General features: G+C 46.7%; 1 protein-coding gene across 1 annotated transcript; it reads right to left on the bottom strand.

Moving 5' to 3' along the window:
- Window positions 1–214: 214 nt before the first annotated feature.
- rtn4r (reticulon 4 receptor) lies at window positions 215–5,445 on the bottom strand. The gene is made up of 2 exons (XM_085961483.1): window positions 5,012–5,445; window positions 215–2,241 (listed from the first exon to the last, which is right to left on the bottom strand). Exons 1-2 carry the CDS (start codon window positions 5,019–5,021, stop codon window positions 809–811), a joined length of 1,443 nt encoding a protein of 480 aa, XP_085817609.1. The 5' UTR covers window positions 5,022–5,445; the 3' UTR covers window positions 215–808.
- Between the last annotated feature and the right edge of the window lie 13,465 nt (window positions 5,446–18,910).

Raw genomic sequence — 18,910 nt, 5'->3', positions numbered from 1 at the left:
AAAAATATTTTTTGAATCCCTAAATTTCCAGCCAACCTCTGGTTTCCCTTTCACCATTTTTTGCAGCGACTTTGATCTTCAAACCAGGACAGACCCGACTCATCTCGAACACTCCAGGCTAAATAAATAAATCGGCAACTTTGGAAACATTGAATTCCTTCAAAAACCAGAACAATTAAACGTTAGTTCCATCCCATAGAGTCTTAGACGTAAGGATATCTTAAAAAAATCTTTTATTTTGGGGGGAATATATTTGAACCTTTTACACAAGTAAAATTAAACGGGTCCACGGTTGATTTTGCCTGCATTTGGCAGCATTCTGTAACAAATGCAGCGGGAGTGAGCGGGTAGGCGAAGAGTTCAGTACATTACATTCCACACGGGAAATCAAACCAGATCAAAATCAAAAAAAGGAAGGAGATTGCAAATACCAGAACGTGGATTCCCAGTTATCCATCCGTCCTCCAACAGCCTTTTTTTGGTTGCCGACTCTGGGCTGTGAGATTTGCTCGCTGTTCGATCAGTAAATTAAACTTAGAACAATATTTTCCCCTTTTCTGTCTTTTTTCTTGCAAAAGCGTGAATCTCGATGGATGAATCTGTTATTTTAATGATTCGGGCACATTAAGTATATACACAATTTTCTTTCTTTTTTTATTATTTTTACATTTTATAAAGGCATCCAAGTTATTTTTTTTTTGAACGATCAAAGCTTTCTTCACTTATTATAATAGTCTCTCTTTAGAATTGTCTATAGAGGTCAATGAAAGTACTTCACTGAATCGGGCCAGTCCTGAAGCGGTTACTCTTAACAAAGGTGCAGAAAGAACGGAAATAAGGAGACTGTTACCAACACAGACTTCCACAGGAGCATTCTATACGACCCGTTGTTGAGGCGACACTGGGATGAGCCCGCTTTGGGCTTTTTATAGCATTTTCGTTTCTTTTTAGTTGTGGGAGATGTAGAGGACTCTAGATTGTCCAATAGTTCTGGACTGAGCATGACTAACGCTTGGTCTATTTTGGCAGAGAAAGTCCCCATGGGAGCGTCGCTCAACCCATTTTTATACGTCCCGTTTTTTGATAGATCGTTTTCTGTGTACCTGCTCTTGGAGATGTTCTCTTTGTCCTTCAGTGGATTATTAGTGGACCCTCTGCTGTTGTATGAGGAGGGGGCCGATTTGTCTTTGGTGTAAATTATGGAGGACTGATCACTGTCTGGCTGGCAGCACCTGATGGAACCATCTCTAGAATTCGATGGAGTTTCCACCGTTGGCAGTTTACCGGACCTGGTCCTGGTGCTGAAAATACTGGTCCGGATCTGGTTGGAAGAATCCAGACAAGTTTCCAGGTCTCGGCTGCCGAGTGTTTTCAGGTCGCTCTCGGCCAGACGTGAGGGGATATGGCACTCCAACACCGAACTCGATCCGCGGAAACGCCGGAACCATTCCCAAAGAGACTTGGCTCGACAGTCGCAGATCCATTGGTTTCCATTCAGTCGGAGGTACTGGAGTGACACTAAGGGGTCCATGGTCTGTCCAGTCAGCACGGTTAGGTTGTTATTAAAGAGATACAAGAGCCCCAGCTTGCCCAAATCATGAAACGCCCGTCTATGCACCAGGCTAATTCGATTCTGATGGAGTAAAAGTTTATCCAGGTTGATCAACCCTCGGAACACGTTTTCCGACAAACTCCTGATCCTGTTCCCATGCAAGAATAAGGAAGTGAGATTGGCCAAGTCCACAAACAGGTCATCTTGCAATTTCTCCAACACGTTTTCTTGTAAGTACAAGTATTGCAATGAGCCAAGCCCTCTGAATATGCCCATAGGCAGGTCTGAGAGGCCACATTTATGGATGTGCAAGGTGTGAAGGCGAACCAATCCGTTGAAAGCGGTTGGAGTCAGAAACTTGAGGTTAATATTTTCCCCAATGTCCAACTCCTCCAACCGTTCCAGACCATCGAATGCCCCGGATTGTATAATGCTGATGTTATTGGAGTGGAGCCACAGGACTGTCAGGTTCCGACGAGAGCTGAAGCTGGTAGCGCTCACCAATGGGATCTTGTTGTTTTGAAGAAAGATCCGTTGGCTTCTGAGTGGGATCCCGTCGGGAACTGATTCGAAACCCTGCTGCTGACAGCTGACTGTCATGGGCTCGCTGTAGCAGGTGCAATCCTTGGGACAGGACTCCGCTTTAGGGAGATAATGCAAGCAAAGTGCTAGAAAGAAGAGCCTGTTTCCTGTGAAATAAGGACAATGGTAAAGTCAATATCACTTGCACATGAGATTGTTTAGTAATATAACACACTCTACAGCTGTTCACCTATACACTCAGTGAGTAGAGCCACACGGGCCACCGTTTTGCCATCACTGCACCACCTGAGTTTGATGGCAGCCTGCTGTACTTCTGCTGGTGACCGCCATCCGTCAGTAACAGCACCAATGGTGAACATGAATAATGCTGCTTCTATTCCCTGATAATATCAATGCTCTGCTAATCAGCGTGTTAAAGCATCCCGTTTATTACAGCAGGATATTTCCTCTTCAGACCGATTTCTTATAGATACACATGCATACACATATACACATATACAGATACATACATATATACACATACATTCACATATGTACGCACATATACACACATACAGATACATACATACATTCACATATACACACACATATATACACATACATACACACATATATTCACTGAGTAGGAATGACCAGTGCGAGGAGTATTCATTTATTATGTTGGTGTGTATTACAGCAATGAGGAGCACCGTTTTCTGGAGTGCAACCGCGCCATCTCACCTTCAGCACAAACCGGTGGGGGTAGACCCAACACCCAGACCCCCCCCCCCCCCCCACCCCCGCCCCAACACACACACACATTCATGTCATTCTCTCTAAAAATAGGGATCTGGGTTTAAAAACGTACTTTTGGTGCCAAATTGAATTTAGTCCAAGTATAAAGTGAAACTGTTGTATGAATGGGGACAATAAATCCCATTAAGAGGGGGGGGGGCAGTTCTGCGCTATAGGTGTGACGCCCCGGATTTTCTGTCAGCTATTGGATTGAAACTTGCACCAGGATGGAACTGCTCTCGTTGGTATCCGAGAACGAGCTGAGATCGGGTATTGAATAACGGACCGGAGTTACAAGCAAACTCTGACACATTGAGAGACACAGAGCGATCCCATAAACCTCATCACCGAGTCCTGACTGAAACAATTCACTCTTCATGGAGATATTCGTTTGTATTTTTTCATCCCAGTCAATTCTTACAGAATCACTTTCTGTTTCATTTTCCCGCTTTCTACTTAATGGGTCTTTACTTCATCGCATCTCCAGTTCCCACACTCCAGTCCAATGCATCGCAGTAGCATGTATTTCTGCCTATGTGTTCGTTCCTTCTCTCTGTCTACCTATTCATCCTCTATTCTTTCAGTCTGTATATCTTTATCAATCTTACTATCTCGCTCGCTCTACCTGTGTATGTATCTCGATTCCTGTTCTCATCCAATCACTGTGTATCTCTAGCTGACTGTACCCCGCTCTAACTGTGCGTCTATCTCCATTCCTCCCTATTTTCAGTCTACTTCTATATATCTGTTTATCTTTCTATCTATATATACCCCATCTCTCAATCTGTGTATCTATCTGTCCCTCCTGTTCTCTTTCAGTCTATTCCGTTCCATCTGTGTACCTCAATCACTCTATCTGTGTATCTATCTTTATTCCTCCGTTTTCTTCCAGTCTAATTCTTTCTAAATATCTGTATCTCTACCCAACCGCGTACCACGCTCCCTTTATCCATATATCTATCTCTTTCTCCTCGTTCTACTTCAGTCTGTGTCTATCTCTTTCTCCCCGTGTGTCTATCTCTAATTCCCCTCCGTTGTTTCTCAGTTTATCTGTATTTGTGTATATCTCTCTATAGATCTCTGTGCCTCTTTAGCGCTTCGTGTAGCTAGCTGTGTACTTCTCGCTCTTTCTGTGCACCCATCTGTACTTTATTCCAATCCTCTCTCTCTCTCTCTCGCTACCTCACCATCTGAATATGTATCTATATATTCCCCCTTGTTCTCTTTCAGACGCTTAGCTATCTACTCCCTCGCTGTCTCACTTAGTGCAGCACTTGTATGTGTGGTCCTGGTATATATCTTCACCAGGCTCGCCCCGCCGTCCCTCCACACCATCGCCTTTCTGAAATGACGAAACCTCACAGAGCGCTCCTCTCTGAAGCCGCTCCTGGGGGCTGGGACCGAGGCGGCAGTGAGCACTTTCAGGTACTGAAGCACCTGGGAACTCTGACACGATGCGCGTTGCCCCATGAAATGTCAGCATGTCCTCCTGTAAACAGAGAGCCTGTCAAATTCAGCCCCGACCGCGCAACAATCCTCCCCACTCGCCACAATCCCGCACTTCATCTTCCAGTGTTAATTAAAAGAGATCCCAGTCAGCTCCCAGCACGATCTGGCCAGAGATCAGATCGTTAACCTCCCCTGTCCCTCTCCTCCCTAACAGATACTCCTGAATGGTTTGGTATAAAATATATTTCCTTAATTATACTTCCAACTTTTCACTGGGGACCATTCCAGCCCCAGGGGCGACTTATTAATCATTCTAGATACGCGGTTCATACAGACCCGGTACTAACTCCTGATACACGGTCCGATCGAAGACCAATTCTTACATGAAACCATTCACCCCTTTCAAGCTGTGGCGCTCGCTTCTTTATCGACACTTTCACAAACTGCTAAGCAATTTGTCATCGCATCTTTTTTTTTAACAATTCATGCATGGATCTCCGCCCCTCTTTTAATCGGGACCATTTCTAAACAATTTCGGGCTGGATTCTCGACTCGCAAATGAAAATGAGGTCCCGTTTATTTCACGCAATTAACTTTCATTGTTATCCTGCGTAAAGTTGGCGGGTGTTTTGTGAGCTTCCAGCCGGATTTAAAAGAAAGTTGCTCGAGTTTGCTATCTGAAATCTCTCCTACCTTCAGCCATCGTCTTATTCGTGCTCGCCCTGAGGCTACGTTGCTTTCCGCAAGGCACGGCTGCTGTCGAGCTCGGATCGGCGCAAAGGTGGACCCTTTATAGCCCGCTGAGACAGCGAGACCCGGAGAGGTGAGGAGGCAAAGTTAAGCCCGGTGCGACCGTCTGTCGGCAGCTTGGAGAGGGGGCTCTCCCCGTGCAGCCAGCATCACTCATGAGGAAGGGCGAGATCCAGACTCAACATCCCATAATCTGACCATCAAAGAGATGCAGAAGTCAGAAAAGTCCGATCCATGAGTCTCGAAGAGTTGGGGGTTAATTGGTAAAAAAAAAATACCCTGCAATTGGTGTTCCTTGCTTTGTGGTGGGGTGGCGAAGTGGAGAGAGGTGACCTGCACTCGGGTCCGGCCAGCGACGACTGGAAGCTCACGGTGCAGAAACAGAATGAATGTTTGATGGAGCTTGTGGGGCGGGTTCACGTGGTTGGACGTGCTGAGAATCTGTCATCAGCAGCTTGTGTGTGTGAGAGAGAGAGAGAGGGAGGGAGGGAGGGGACGGGAAGATGCGCCACTCTCTGAGAAACAGCAGCAAGAGCAGGCAGAGGTGTGGAGACAGGGGCAGCGGGCGGGCGAGCAAAGAGCGAGATGCCCTGACTGAGGCGGGAGGGGGAGATGCAGAAAGAGGAAGGCGCAGATGTACCAATGCACTGAAAATAATCGCGCTCAGGGGGACCAGGAGGAGCAGATAGGAGAGCGGGATGAGGGCAGTGAGAGGAAAACGAGTTGGACCAGATTACAGTGGACTACTGGAAGATGGACCTATTTGGAGTTTAGAGTTGACACTGTCAGGTGTCCTCTCTCTACATGTGCAGATATTAAGCTGCCTCTCGTCAAAGGAGGAGGGGAAAGATTCGTTTCTAAATTAGACCAATTTCAACCTCCCAGCCACTCAAGTGCGATGTGAAACTGGGCGATCCGCAGGACATCAATGTTGCTGCAGTTGGAGTAGAGTGTTTGGGGGGGGGGGGGGGGTGGGGAGGGTGAAGATTCTCAGAAGTGTCCCACTCAGACTATTTCCTATTGTATTTTAATTGCGGTCCCTGTGCATTCCGGCTCGACGCAGAAAGACTTCGAAAGTTTTGCTCATATCAATGTTCCAGCCGCCTGCTCGCATGGACTCGGGACACAGTGGGAACAGGACACACCCCATCAAATCCCCAACCCGAACGGGCCCGTCTAACCGGAATTTTCAAGGCGGCGACTAGAGTATTAAATAACTCAACTTGCAAAAGAATAACGGTCCTGTGCGTGTTTGCTGTTGGCCGCCGGGACCCAACCCTCTACAGTGGATTCTTGCTCTCGAAGGACTGCGCCGAGGAATGTGCCTCCTGCAGGACGCCGGGGACTGGCAGTAACTGGGCCTTGAAGGAATACCGCAAATGCCAACCAATTCGCACTACTCACTCTGAAGGATGACTGAACTGAAACTAGAAAAGGAAGTCATAAAACACATTCACCTTGAAGAAAGGACAGTTCACACACTGCCCACCTAAAAGGTCCGGATGAAAATGCCCCTTCGGCTTGATCCTACCTCCTCCAGGACCATCTAACCCTCTCCAGGAAATTAGCCCCTCCAGAATACCACCCTACCCTCTCCAGGACATCCACCTCCTCCTCAATACCACCCTACCCTCTCCAAGACATCTACCTCCTCCTCATACCACCCTACCCTCTCCAGGACATCTACCTCCTCCTCATACCACCCTACCCTCTCCAGGACATCTACCTCCTCCTCATACCACCCTACCCTCTCCAGGACATCTACCTCCTCCTCATACCACCCTACCCTCTCCAGGACATCTACCTCCTCCTCATACCACCCTACCCTCTCCAGGACATCTACCTCCTCCTCATACCACCCTACCCTCTCCAGGACATCTACCTCCTCCTCATACCACCCTACCCTCTCCAGGACATCTACCTCCTCGTCAATCCCACCCTACCCTCTCCAGGACATCTACCTCCTCCTCAATCCCACCCTACCCTCTCCAGGACATCTACCTCCTCCTCAATCCCACCCTACCCTCTCCAGGACATCTACCTCCTCCTCATACCACCCTACCCTCTCCAGGACATCTACCTCCTCGTCAATCCCACCCTACCCTCTCCAGGACATCTACCTCCTCCTCATACCACCCTACCCTCTCCAGGACATCTACCTCCTCCTCAATACCACCCTACCCTCTCCAGGACATCTACCTCCTCCTCAATCCCACCCTACCCTCTCCAGGACATCTACCTCCTCCTCAATACCACCCTACCCTCTCCAGGACATCTACCTCCTCCTCAATACCACCCTACCCGCTCCAGGAAATCAACCCCCCCCAGGACCACCTCACCCTCTCTAGGACGCCTACCCCCTCCTGGATACCATTCCATACCCTGCAGGGCACCGACTGCCTCCAGAATATCATGCCACCCCCTCCAGGACACCTACCCCCTCCAGGACACCTACCCCCTCCAGGACACCTACCCCCTCCAGGACATCTACCCCCTCTAGGACACCTACCCCCTCTAGGACACCTACCCCCTCCAGGACACCTACCCCCTCTAGGACACCTACCCCCTCCAACATAGCACTTACCTTCTCCGTTGCATTCAGATTCTTCTCAGTAGCTGTACCATATATAACCAACAACATGGGCAGCCACATCAGTTAGTTTTATTTTCAGTGTGAAAATCATTATTTTTTTTAATAAATCAACTCTGGGGTTTTGGGTGTTCAAATTGTTGGAATGGAGGCTTGCTGAATATTGCTGTTTTAATTCACAGCCCATGGCGGAAATTAGAAACTCTCTTCTCTCACTGGCTTCTCATCAGAAACATCCCAGGACAAAAGCCAGACAGGATAAAATGTCCGTGGCCAAGAATAAGGCCTCTAAGCGAGATCTGTGAGAGGCTCCACAGCAGCTCCTGCCAGCCTGCAAAGGTTCCAGACCAGCAGAACAGATGCAAGCCCTGATGTAAACCAATACGAGCTATTTGAGACAGACATCAATAGGCAATAGCTCACAACTCAAGGACAAAATCTGCCGACTGTTCTATCCCAAAGATAAACCTGCCCGCAGGCTCTGGGGGAGATGGATAGAAGATCTGTGGGTACAGAATTGAGCCAGTAATGTAGCTATATAACTAACTGAGAGTTGCTAAAATGCAAGTGGGATAATTTCACCAAATGCCAGCGTGAGATGAGAAAGATGTACAACTCATGTGGAAAAATGTTAGGAAAGCAGTTTATAGGGAACAGTAAAGAGAACACATTTTAACAAAGCTGAGCCTTGAAATTAGATCTTGCCACTGCCGCATGTATGTCATACTTCAGGCTTTATATATCTTATACATAGAAAGTATATGTCGTATTTACACCTGGTTGGCTCAAATGTCACATTCATAAAGCAGCAAAAAGTAAAATCACAAATAAACAAGTAGCAAGCATGAAAACAGCTAACTGTACAACAATTAGCAAGGAGAGAGGATCAATGGCACCACTCAGAATATTTTCAATGTCCTCTTCACTGTCATTTTTGTTTTGTCAGTAACCTGAGGCCAAAGTACTAAAAATAAAGGGGTAGGCAGAAAACTGGCAGAAACCCTGGAGAAACCGCCTAAACAGCTGTTTACATAATTTCCACAGGGTTTCTACTGAAGTTATAGCAGGAGATCAGAGAACCCACACGGAAAATACTAGCTAAGATTTCTAACATAATAAAAACCTAAAAAAACATAATTCACAACAAATGATCAAACGTATCCATACAGTTGCCTTTTCGGCATTTGAAGTCTTCCTAATATACCCTCCCCGTCCGAAACATTTCCCTCTTTCAGGTACCAGAGACAGCTGTCCGTGTGTCAACTGAATGAAGAGGTTCAGCAAGTAGCATACAACCACACTCAGAATGCATCAGTGTCGTTCTGCGTAAATACTTGGCTAAAGTATTCTTTCTGAGTCTGATGGATAACAATAACTTTTAAAGCTAGGAGTTGCATAATATTCTAAGAGTTTCTTATAATTAACAGCAAGACCGGCTATTCACAAAACATTGCCAGGGTTTATGATCTGTAAACCCATGCCCTCACCACCTTTTGTTGGTCACCAAAACGCCAAAAAATCATTATTAGGACCAGCAAATCCCCATATTACTTACTTTAGTACTAGTAGATCACCTGTGGCATTGCTCATACTGGTTGTACATGTTTACTTCAGCCTGGAGTGTCTGTGCATCCAGAGAGAGTAAGAGACAAAGACAGTATTCTGACCCCTCCTTCAACTCTGTGCGTGGAGGACTGGCTCACTGAGCTGTCATTCAAAGTTATTGATGTAAACAAAATGCCTTCCCTTTGATGTAGTAGTTCGCAGCATCCATGTGTCTGTATAGCTAAGCCTCTGCCAGGCAATTTGAATGAAAACCATTCCATCACAATGCTGCGAATTGCTTAGAATCTTGGGGGGATAGTCAATACTGAGGAGGACTGCAACAAATTACAGGAGGACCTTAATAAACTTGCAGAATGGGCAAATAATTGGCAAATGAAGTTCAACACAGACAAATGTGAGGTATTACATTTTTGTAGGAAGAATATCACTTGGAGGGTGTGAGTCCAGGTGGGGTAGAGGAACAAAGGGATCTCAGAGTACAAATACACAAATCACTAAAAGTTGCACCACAGGTTAGCAAGGCCATTAAAATGCAAATCAAGCACTAGGGTTTATTTCTAGAGATATAGAATTGAAAAGTAGGGAAGTTATGCTAAACCTGTATCGAACCTTGGTTAGACCACACTTAGAGTAGTGCGTACAGTTCTGGTCGCCATATTATAAAAAGGATATCGAGGCACTGGAGAGGGTGCAGAGAAGATTTACAAGGATGATACTAGAAATGCAAAGGTATACATATCAGGAAAGGATGAACAGACTGGGTCTCTTTTCTCTTGAAAAAAGAAGGCTGAGGGGTGACCTAATAGAGGTCTTTCAAATTATGAAAGGTTTTGATAGAGTGGATACAGAGAGAATGTTTCCACTTGTGGGGAAGAGCATAACTAGAGGCCATCAATATAAGATAGACACCAAGAAATCCAATAGGGAATTCAGAAGAAACGTCTTTACCCAAAGAGTGCTGAGAATGTGGAACTCACTACCACAGGGAGTGGCTGAAGCGAATAGTATAGATGCATTTAAGGGGCGTCTATGAGGGAGAAGGGAATAAGGGTTTTGCTGATAGATTTAGATGAGAAAAGACGGGAGGAGGCTCGAATGGAGCATAAATGCCAGCATGGACTGGTTGGGCTGAAAGGCCTGTTTCTGTGCCATATATCCTATGTAATCCTATGTAAATCTAACAGTCCCATTTTCTCAAAGCTAAAGTAACATATGAAAGAAAACAGTCTGAAGGTTGTTCTATCTCTCTTTGGGTGCCTCATGAATACTTCCACTAACCTTCAATACAATTCTCCCCAGGAGACTGGTCCTTTAGATGTTCTTTTCTTTTTAAAGAAGAAAACATGCAGTTTCTGTTTGGTAGTAACTTTTTTACAAGTTATTTTGGCCTCGATATTAACTCCCCCATGATGGGTGAGAGAGGGTCGTGGATGGGGGGGGGGGCGGGGGTGTGGTTGTAAGGATAAACCGGGAGAGCTTCTTCTCCCCGAGACGGACCCTCTGATATAAAGGGCCGACGTCCGTCTTATTCCCAATCAATCACTCAGAGTCCGGAGGTTCGTTCAGTAAATCAACTTTATTTTACAAGTCGACAGGGGAGTCATCCATCCTGGGATGAATGCTCTCCGATCGCTAAGATCCCCTGTCTTATATACAGTTTTTTGTTCTAAGTCGTGGCTTACATCATACAGTTGATTTCGGGGTGCAAATTCTTGCGACCCTTGTGCACATTTTGACCATTTACATAGTCCTGTGACCCCATACATTACCTTTACCACATTCCTCAATTAGTAACTAACAGTTTGTGCACTTTATTCAATTAGCAACTGATGGTTTGACCATTTGACCACATTACACCATGCTTCCCTATGGGACTTGTACATAACAACTCCTTATTTGGTTGGATGTATGCTTGGTTCCTCAATTCCCTTATTTTAGCCCTTTTAACTCTTTCAGTGGTTAAAGAGTTAAATACAGGCATCACGTCCCCAGCCTGCTGCGCTCGTGCCCGCCGCCTTTTTTACCGCGGTGGGTATCGGGGCGTCTGAGTGTCCCACTGTGGCGAGGCAGCGCACTTAATTAACATTTAAATAACACTCCCACAGTTGCAGTCCAATGGAACTCTGTGTTCAATTGTTCGATGCTGACACCATATTGGTTATAGTTATGACTTTATATGGCACTAGCAGGGGACCCCTGCGGTGCGAGGGCAATTTTGGGGTGCGCGGTCTCCTTGCCCCTGTCTGTCCCCCCTCTTGGGCCTGGTCGATGTGTGGGCCAGAAGCCTGGGACTGAATTTGGGCTGTTGGCAGTTTCCAGGGCTTTTTTGGGCCTGGGGATGTGTGGTCCGGAAGCCTGGGACTGGATTTGGGCTGTCGGCAGTTGGAGATAAGTAAGAATTCACACACTACAGTATTTAACCAGCAGTTTACAAAGTACAATTGAGAATTATATTACCCCGTTGTGGTTTGGGTAGAAGGTATGACCCTCCTGGTACCACAGCAGAACAGGCTTGTGGGGCTGAATGGCCTGCTGCTGTTCCTATGTTTCTATGTTCCAATATTCGGAATTGTGGCAAAATTCATCCAATCATTGTGATGTCACGGAGAAGGCCTTGGACCCCCTTATCTTTCTTTTAACCTTGGCACAAGCTTTTTCTGTTCCTGTAATTGATGGCTCACTCTATGGACCTTGAAGATAACAAGAGTTCTAACTGTAAAGAAAACTTTGTTTCAACATCATTCTTTTCCCTAATTCTAACAGGAGAGAAATAAAACTATAGTCTAGCAAATTTAACTGCAATCTAGCAAAGCTTAATACTGAAAAATAATAAAAGGAGATTTTTTAAAATTATATTTCAACAAATAATTCGAGTTCTTCAGTATGCACACCCATAGCTGGAAGAGGGATGAGAGATAATGATGTAGACAGCTTCATGTCTCAGACTATTCTTCCTTCCCTTAGTTTGCAATAACCAGAATACTTGTGACAGGTAGTCATGCTGTACCTGCAGCCAGTTGGTTTGAAAGTCTAAAAGTAGTTTATTTTGCACAACAGCAGTTCCAACCAAAGCTTGAGTCATTTAACTCTTACAATATCTAACCTCTCTAAATGTCCTACTAAGCCTATATTCTTACACAGTGCAATTGGGAGCCCGATTTAAAATTGACTGTTGCTGCATGGGTTTCCCAGGCGTCGGGAAACCCGGCAGTAGAAGGGAGGCGGCCGCTGCTGGCTCCCCAAGGTAGGTGCCTTTTTCCGCACTCCTGGTGCTCCCCCCTGGCCCCTCAAGGAAGCCATCAGCCTCCCCCGTCCCTTGTCCCCCATTCCCCTGTCCCCAGCCCTCTTGTTTGCTGGCCTCTCTCCCCCTTCCCCATCACAGCCTCTCTCCTCCCCATCTGCCACTAGTGTTCCCTCCCAGCCGATGGCCAGGCTGCCCATTTGGTCAGCTGCTGGGCGGGAAACGGAAAATGTTAATGAGGGTCTGCTGGTAAGTTCATCCGCGTCCGCATCCTTGGCATTGCTGGGGTCTTCATCTGTTTTCGCCCTCCCCCTCCTCCCCCTCCCCCTAAGTATCGGTGCCTTTGTGTTTGTTTTTGAAGGAAATGATTGATTTCATGATTTTTTTTCTTTTTCAGTGTGCTTGGTTACACAGTGAATGCTATTTGAACATTTTGTGCCTTTTTAAGTTGCATTGTTGATTAATGAAAGGTTTACCAGAATGATACCCGAACTGCAAGCGTTAAATTACGAGGAGAGATTACACAAATTAGGGTTGTATTCTCTGGAATTTAGAAGGTTAAGGTTGATTTGATTGAAGTTTTCAAGATTTGAAGGGGAACAGATCGGGTAGATAGCGAGAAACTATTTCCGCTGGTTGGGGAGTCTAAAAATTAGAGTCAGACGTTTCAGGAGTGAAATTAGGTAACTCTTCTACACACAAAGGGTGGTAGAAGTTTGGCACTTTCCTCCACTAATGGTAATTGATGCTAGATCAATTGTTATTTTAAATCTGAGATTCGTAGATTTTTGTTAACCAAAGGTATTAAAGGATACAACATGAGGTTAAAAACCTACTTGACCTCGTCCTCATCAATATACCTGTCGCAGATGCATCTGTCCATGACAGTGTTGGCAGCAGTGACCACCGCACAGTCATTGTGGAGATGAAGTCCTATCTTCACACTGAGGACACTCTCCATTGTGTTGTGTAGCACTACCACCGTGCGAAATGGGACAGATTCAGAACCAATCTAGCAGCTCAAAACTGGGCAACCATGAGGCGCTGTGGGCCAACAGCAGCAGAATTGTATTCCACCACAATCTGTAACCTCATGGCCCGGCATAGCCCTCACTCTACTATTACCATCAAGCCAGGTGACCAACCCTGGTTCAACAAGGAGTGTAGAAGAGCATGCCAGGAGCAGCACCAGGCGTACCTAAAAATGAGGTGCCAAACTAAGGAAGCTGCAGCACAGGACTACATGCATGCTAAAAAGCAGAAGCAGCATGCTATAGATAGAGCTAAGCGATCCCACAATCAACGGATCAGATCAAAGCTCTGCAGTCCTGTTACATCCAGTTGTGAATGGTGGTGGACCATTAAATAACTAACAGGAGGAGGAGGTTCTATGAATATCCCCATCCTCAATGATGGTGGAGCCCAGCACGTGAGTGCAAAAGACAAGGCTGAAGCATTTGCAACCATCTTCAGCCGGAAGTGCCAAGTGGATGATCCATATCGGCCTAGTCCTGAGGTCCCCACCAAAACAGAAGCCAGTCTTCAGCCAATTCGATTCACTCCACGTGATATCAAGAAATGGCTGAGCACACTGAATATAGCAAAGGCTGTGGGCTCTGACAATGTCCCGGCGATCGTGCTGAATACTTGTGCTCCAGAACAAGCCGCGCCTCTAGCCAAGCTGTTCCAGTACAGCTACAACACTGGCATCTATCCGACAATGTGGAAAACTGCCCAGGTATGTCCTGTCCACAAAAAGCAGGATAAATCCAACCCGACCAATTACTGCCCCATCAGTCTACTGTCAATCATCAGCAAAGTGATGGAAGGTGTCATTGACAGTGCTATCAAGCGGCACTTACTCACCAATAACCTGCTCACTGATGCCCAGTTTAGGTTCCGCCAAGACCACTCAGCTCCCGACCTCATTACAGCCTTGGTCCAAACATGGACAAAGGAGCTGAATTCCAGAGGTGAGATGAGAGTGACTGCCCTTGACATCAAGGCAGCATTTGACCGAGTGTGGCATCAAGGAGCTCCAGTAAAACTGAAGTCAATGGGAATCAGGGTGGAAACACTCCACTGGCTGGAGTCATACCTAACACAAAGGAAGATGGTTGTGGTTGAAGGTCAATCATCACAGCCCCAGGGCATCGCTGCACGAGTTCCCCAGGGCAGTGTCCTAGGCCCAACCATCTTCAGCTACTTCATCAATGACCTTCCCTCCAACATAATGTCAGAAATGGGGATGTTCGTGAATGACTGCACAGCATTCAGCGCCATTCACAACTCCTCAGATAATGAAGCAGTCCATGCCTGCATGCAACAGGACCTGGACGACATTCAAGCTTGGGCTGATAAGTGGCAGGTTACATTCGCGCCACAGAAGTGCCAGGCAATGACTATCTCCAACAAGCGAGAGTCTAACCGCCTCCCCTTGATATTCAACGGCATTACCATCATTGAATCCCCCACCATCAACATCCTGGGGGTCACCATTGACCAGAAATTTAACTGGACCAGCCACATAAATATTGTGGCAACAAGAGCAGGTCAGAGACTAGGTATTCTGTGGTGAGTGTCTCACCTCCTGATTCCCCAAAGCCTTTCCACCACCTACAAGGCACAAGTAAGGAGTGTGATAGAATACTCTCCACTTGCCTGGATGAGTGCAGCTCCAACAACACTCAGGAAGCTCGACACCATCCAGGACAAAGCAGCCCGCTTGATTGGCACTCCATCCACCATCTTAAACATACACTCCCTCCATGGCTGCAGTGAGTACCATCTACAAGATGCAGTGCAGCAACTCGCCAAGGCTTCTTCGGCAGCACCTCCCAAACCTGAAACCTCTTCCACCTAGAATGTCAAGGGCAGCAGGCACATGGGAACACCACCACCTCCAAGTTACGCACCATCCTGCCTTTCGAAATATATCGCCGTTCCATCATCGTCACTGGATTAAAATCCAGGAACTCCCTCCCTAACAGCACCGTGGGAGTACCTTCACCACACAGACTGCGGCGGTTCAAGAAGGCGGCTCACCACCACCTTCTCAAGGGCAATTAGGGATGGGCAATAAATGCTGGCCTTGCCAGCGATGCCCACATCCCATAAACAAATATAAAAAAAATATATAGGCCAAAGGGATTTGGAGTTAGGCCGCAGATCAGCCATGATCTCATTGAATGGCGGAACAGGCTCGAGGGACTAAACGGCCTACACCTGTTCCTATGTTCCTATGAAAGCATATATGTTCGACAAATGTGGCTCCCTCACATGTTTCAGGTACAGGTGGAAAGAATGGGAGAGGAGGATGGCGGATGTAGGGGATAGGGAAGAACAGGAGTGGAGGGGATATTTGTAGTTTGTGGATTTTTTTTGTTTGACATTTAACTTTGTTTTTTAATTTAGTTTTATTTGAATATTTGCTTTTATATTATGTTTGTAGTTCCTTAGCACATTGATGACTTTAATTAGGAATATTGCTTTTTATAAATACAGTTAGAAAAATTGTTTATTCTAGTGTTGTATTGGTTAAATATAGTCAGAGCCTATATGTTATGGTGACTGAACAAGTCAAATTCCATTTACATTATTTGTGATTCCAAGATTTTTACTGATGTTTTGGGATCATTATTCCTTGTGTTTACAATTAGGGCCATTGGCTTCTCGTGACTAAGCCAGATTCTGGTTTTATTATGTAGGATTCTGCAAAATTTATTGGTCTCTTGGGCATTGAAATCTGTGATTCTGCCAATTTTCCAGCAGAACAATAACTCTGGGGCCTTGAATATAATTTGCTTTTAGTGCATGTGTTACTGCAGTTGAATATTGATATATTGGAAAAATAAGATTTGCATCTCTATCAGGACTCTCGGAAGGGTATCAAAAGCATCTCACAATGAATTACTTTCAAGTGTAGTCATTGTTGTATTGTAGGCAGATGTAGCAGCCAATTTGCATTCAGGAAGAACCCGCAAACAACAAATGAGGTAAATCATAGAATCATAGAAGCACCAGAGGTGGCGAGCAGCGAGGCCCAGAGCCCCGAGAGACCGGAGAGTCGGCGGACCTGCGAGGGAGCACCAGAGGCGGCACATAAAGAGCACCAGAGGCGGCAAGCAGCGAGGCCCAGAGCCCTGAGAGAGCGGAGAGTCAGCGGACCTGCGAGGGAGCACCAGAGGCGGCACATAAAGAGCACCAGAGGCGGCGAGCAGCGAGGCCCAGAGCCCCGAGAGAGTGGCGAGTCAGCGGACCTGCGAGGGAGCACCAGAGGCGGCACATAAAGAGCACCAGAGGCAGTGAGCAGCGAGGCCCAGAGCCCCGAGAGAGCGGAGAGTCGGCGGACCTGCGAGGGAGCACCAGAGGCGGCACATAAAGAGCACCAGAGGCGGCGAGCAGCGAGGCCCAGTGCCCCGAGAGAGCGGAGAGTCAGCGGACCTGCAAGACAGCACCAGAGGCGGCTTACCATTCCAGGTTCCAGGAGAGAGGTAAAAAGTAATCCAAGTGTGACGTCACCAGGAAGCAGGTAAGTGATTGGTTGGTGAGTATTTCTTTCTCCTTTTCATTACAAGCTTAAATTCTGCGGTTTATATTTTCTTGGGTCTCTGTAGTGTAGTGGGGACAGTTGGTAGATAAGCGCCCTAGAATATATCTTTAACTGGTGGTATTGAATTAATTTAAATTAATTAAAGGGGTAAGTCATGCCAGGAGAGCCCAGCCCCATGTTATGCTCCTCTTGCTCTATGTGGGAATTCAGGGACGCTGCCAGTGTCCCTGATGACCACGTGTGCCAGAAATGCATCCAGCTGCAGCTGCTAACGGGCCGTATTGAGGCGCTGGAGTTGCGGATGGATGGGTTGTGGAGCATTCATGATGCTGAGAGGGTCGTGGATTACACGTTTGATGAGTTGGTCACGCTGCAGGGTAGGGCTGCACAGGCAGAAGGGAAATGGGTGACCACCAGGCAGAGCAATAGAAGCAGGCAGGTATTGCAGGGGACCCCTGTGGCCATCCCCCTTTCAAACAGGTATACCAATTTGGATACTGTTGAGGGGGATGACTCAACAGGGGAAGGCAGCAGCAGCCAACTTCCTGGCACCAGGGGTACTTCTGCTGCTCAGGAAGGGAGGAAAAAGAATGGGAGAGCAATAGTGGTAGGGGATTCTATCGTAAGGGGAACAGATAGGCGTTTCTGTGGCCATAGACGTGACTCAAGGATGGTTTGTTGCCTCCCTGGTGCCAGGGTCAAGGATGTCACTGGACGGCTGCAGGGCATTCTGAAGGGGGAGGGTGAACAGGCAGAGGTCGTGGTTCACACTGGGACCAACGACATAGGTAGGAAGAGGGATGAGGTCCTGCAGCAAGAATTTAGGGAGCTAGGTAGCAGAATAAAGAGTAGGACCTCAAAGGTTGTAATCTCTGGATTACTCCCGGTGCCACGTGCTAGTGAGTATAGGAATAGGAGGATAGAGCAGATGAATGCGTGGCTAAAGAGTTGGTGCAGGAGGGAGGGCTTTAGTTTCCTGGATCACTGGGCCTGCTTCTGGGGAAGGTGGGGCTTGTACAAGTCGAACGGGTTGCACCTGAACCAGAGCGGGACAAATATCCTTGCGGGGAGGTTTGCTAGCACTGTTCGGGGGGGGTTAAACTAAAATGGCAGGGGGTTGGGAACCTGAGCAGGGAGACAGAGGAAAGGAAAACAGGGATAAAAGCAAAAGATAGGAAGGAGAAAAACAAAAGTGGCAGTCAGAGAAATCAACGGTTTAAATCAAACGTGGCCACAGTAAATAATAATTCTAATAGGTCTAAGAGCGTTAAAAAAACAAGCCTGAAGGCTTTGTGTCTTAATGCGAGGAGCATTTGTAATAAGGTGGATGATTTGGCTGCGCAAATAGAGGTAAACGAATATGATTTGGTTGGGATTACGGAAACGTGGCTCAAGGATGGCCAAGACTGGGAACTCAACATCCAGGGGTATTCGATATTCAGGAAAGATAGGCAAAAAGGAAAGGGAGGTGGGGCAGCATTACTGGTTAAAGAAGGGATTAATACAATTGTAATGAAGGATATTAGCTCTGATGATGTGGAATCTGTATGGGTAGAATTGAGAAATACTAAGGAGAAAAAAACATTAGTGGGAGTGGTATATAGTCCTCCAAACAGTAAGGCGGAGGTTGGGGATGGCATTAAAAGGGAAATTAGAGAAGCATGCAATAAGGGCACAGTAGTCATCATGGGTGACTTTAATCTACATATAGATTGGGCCAGCCAAATTAGTAACAATACTGTGGAGGAGGAATTCCTGGAGTGTTTACGGGATGGTTTCCTGGACCAATATGTCGAGGAACCAACCAGAGATCAGGCCATCTTAGACAGGGTATTATGTAATGAGAAAGGATTAATTAGCAATCTTGTTGTACGAGGCCCCTTGGGTCGGAGC

Source organism: Somniosus microcephalus, chromosome 19 (genome assembly GCF_052327205.1).
Source record: "Somniosus microcephalus isolate GS21.2 chromosome 19, FLI_Smic_1.0, whole genome shotgun sequence".
NCBI classification, from domain to species: Eukaryota; Metazoa; Chordata; class Chondrichthyes; order Squaliformes; family Somniosidae; genus Somniosus; species Somniosus microcephalus.
The sequence above is the reverse complement of the archived record's forward strand: the minus strand, read 5'-3'. Positions and strand labels throughout refer to the sequence as shown.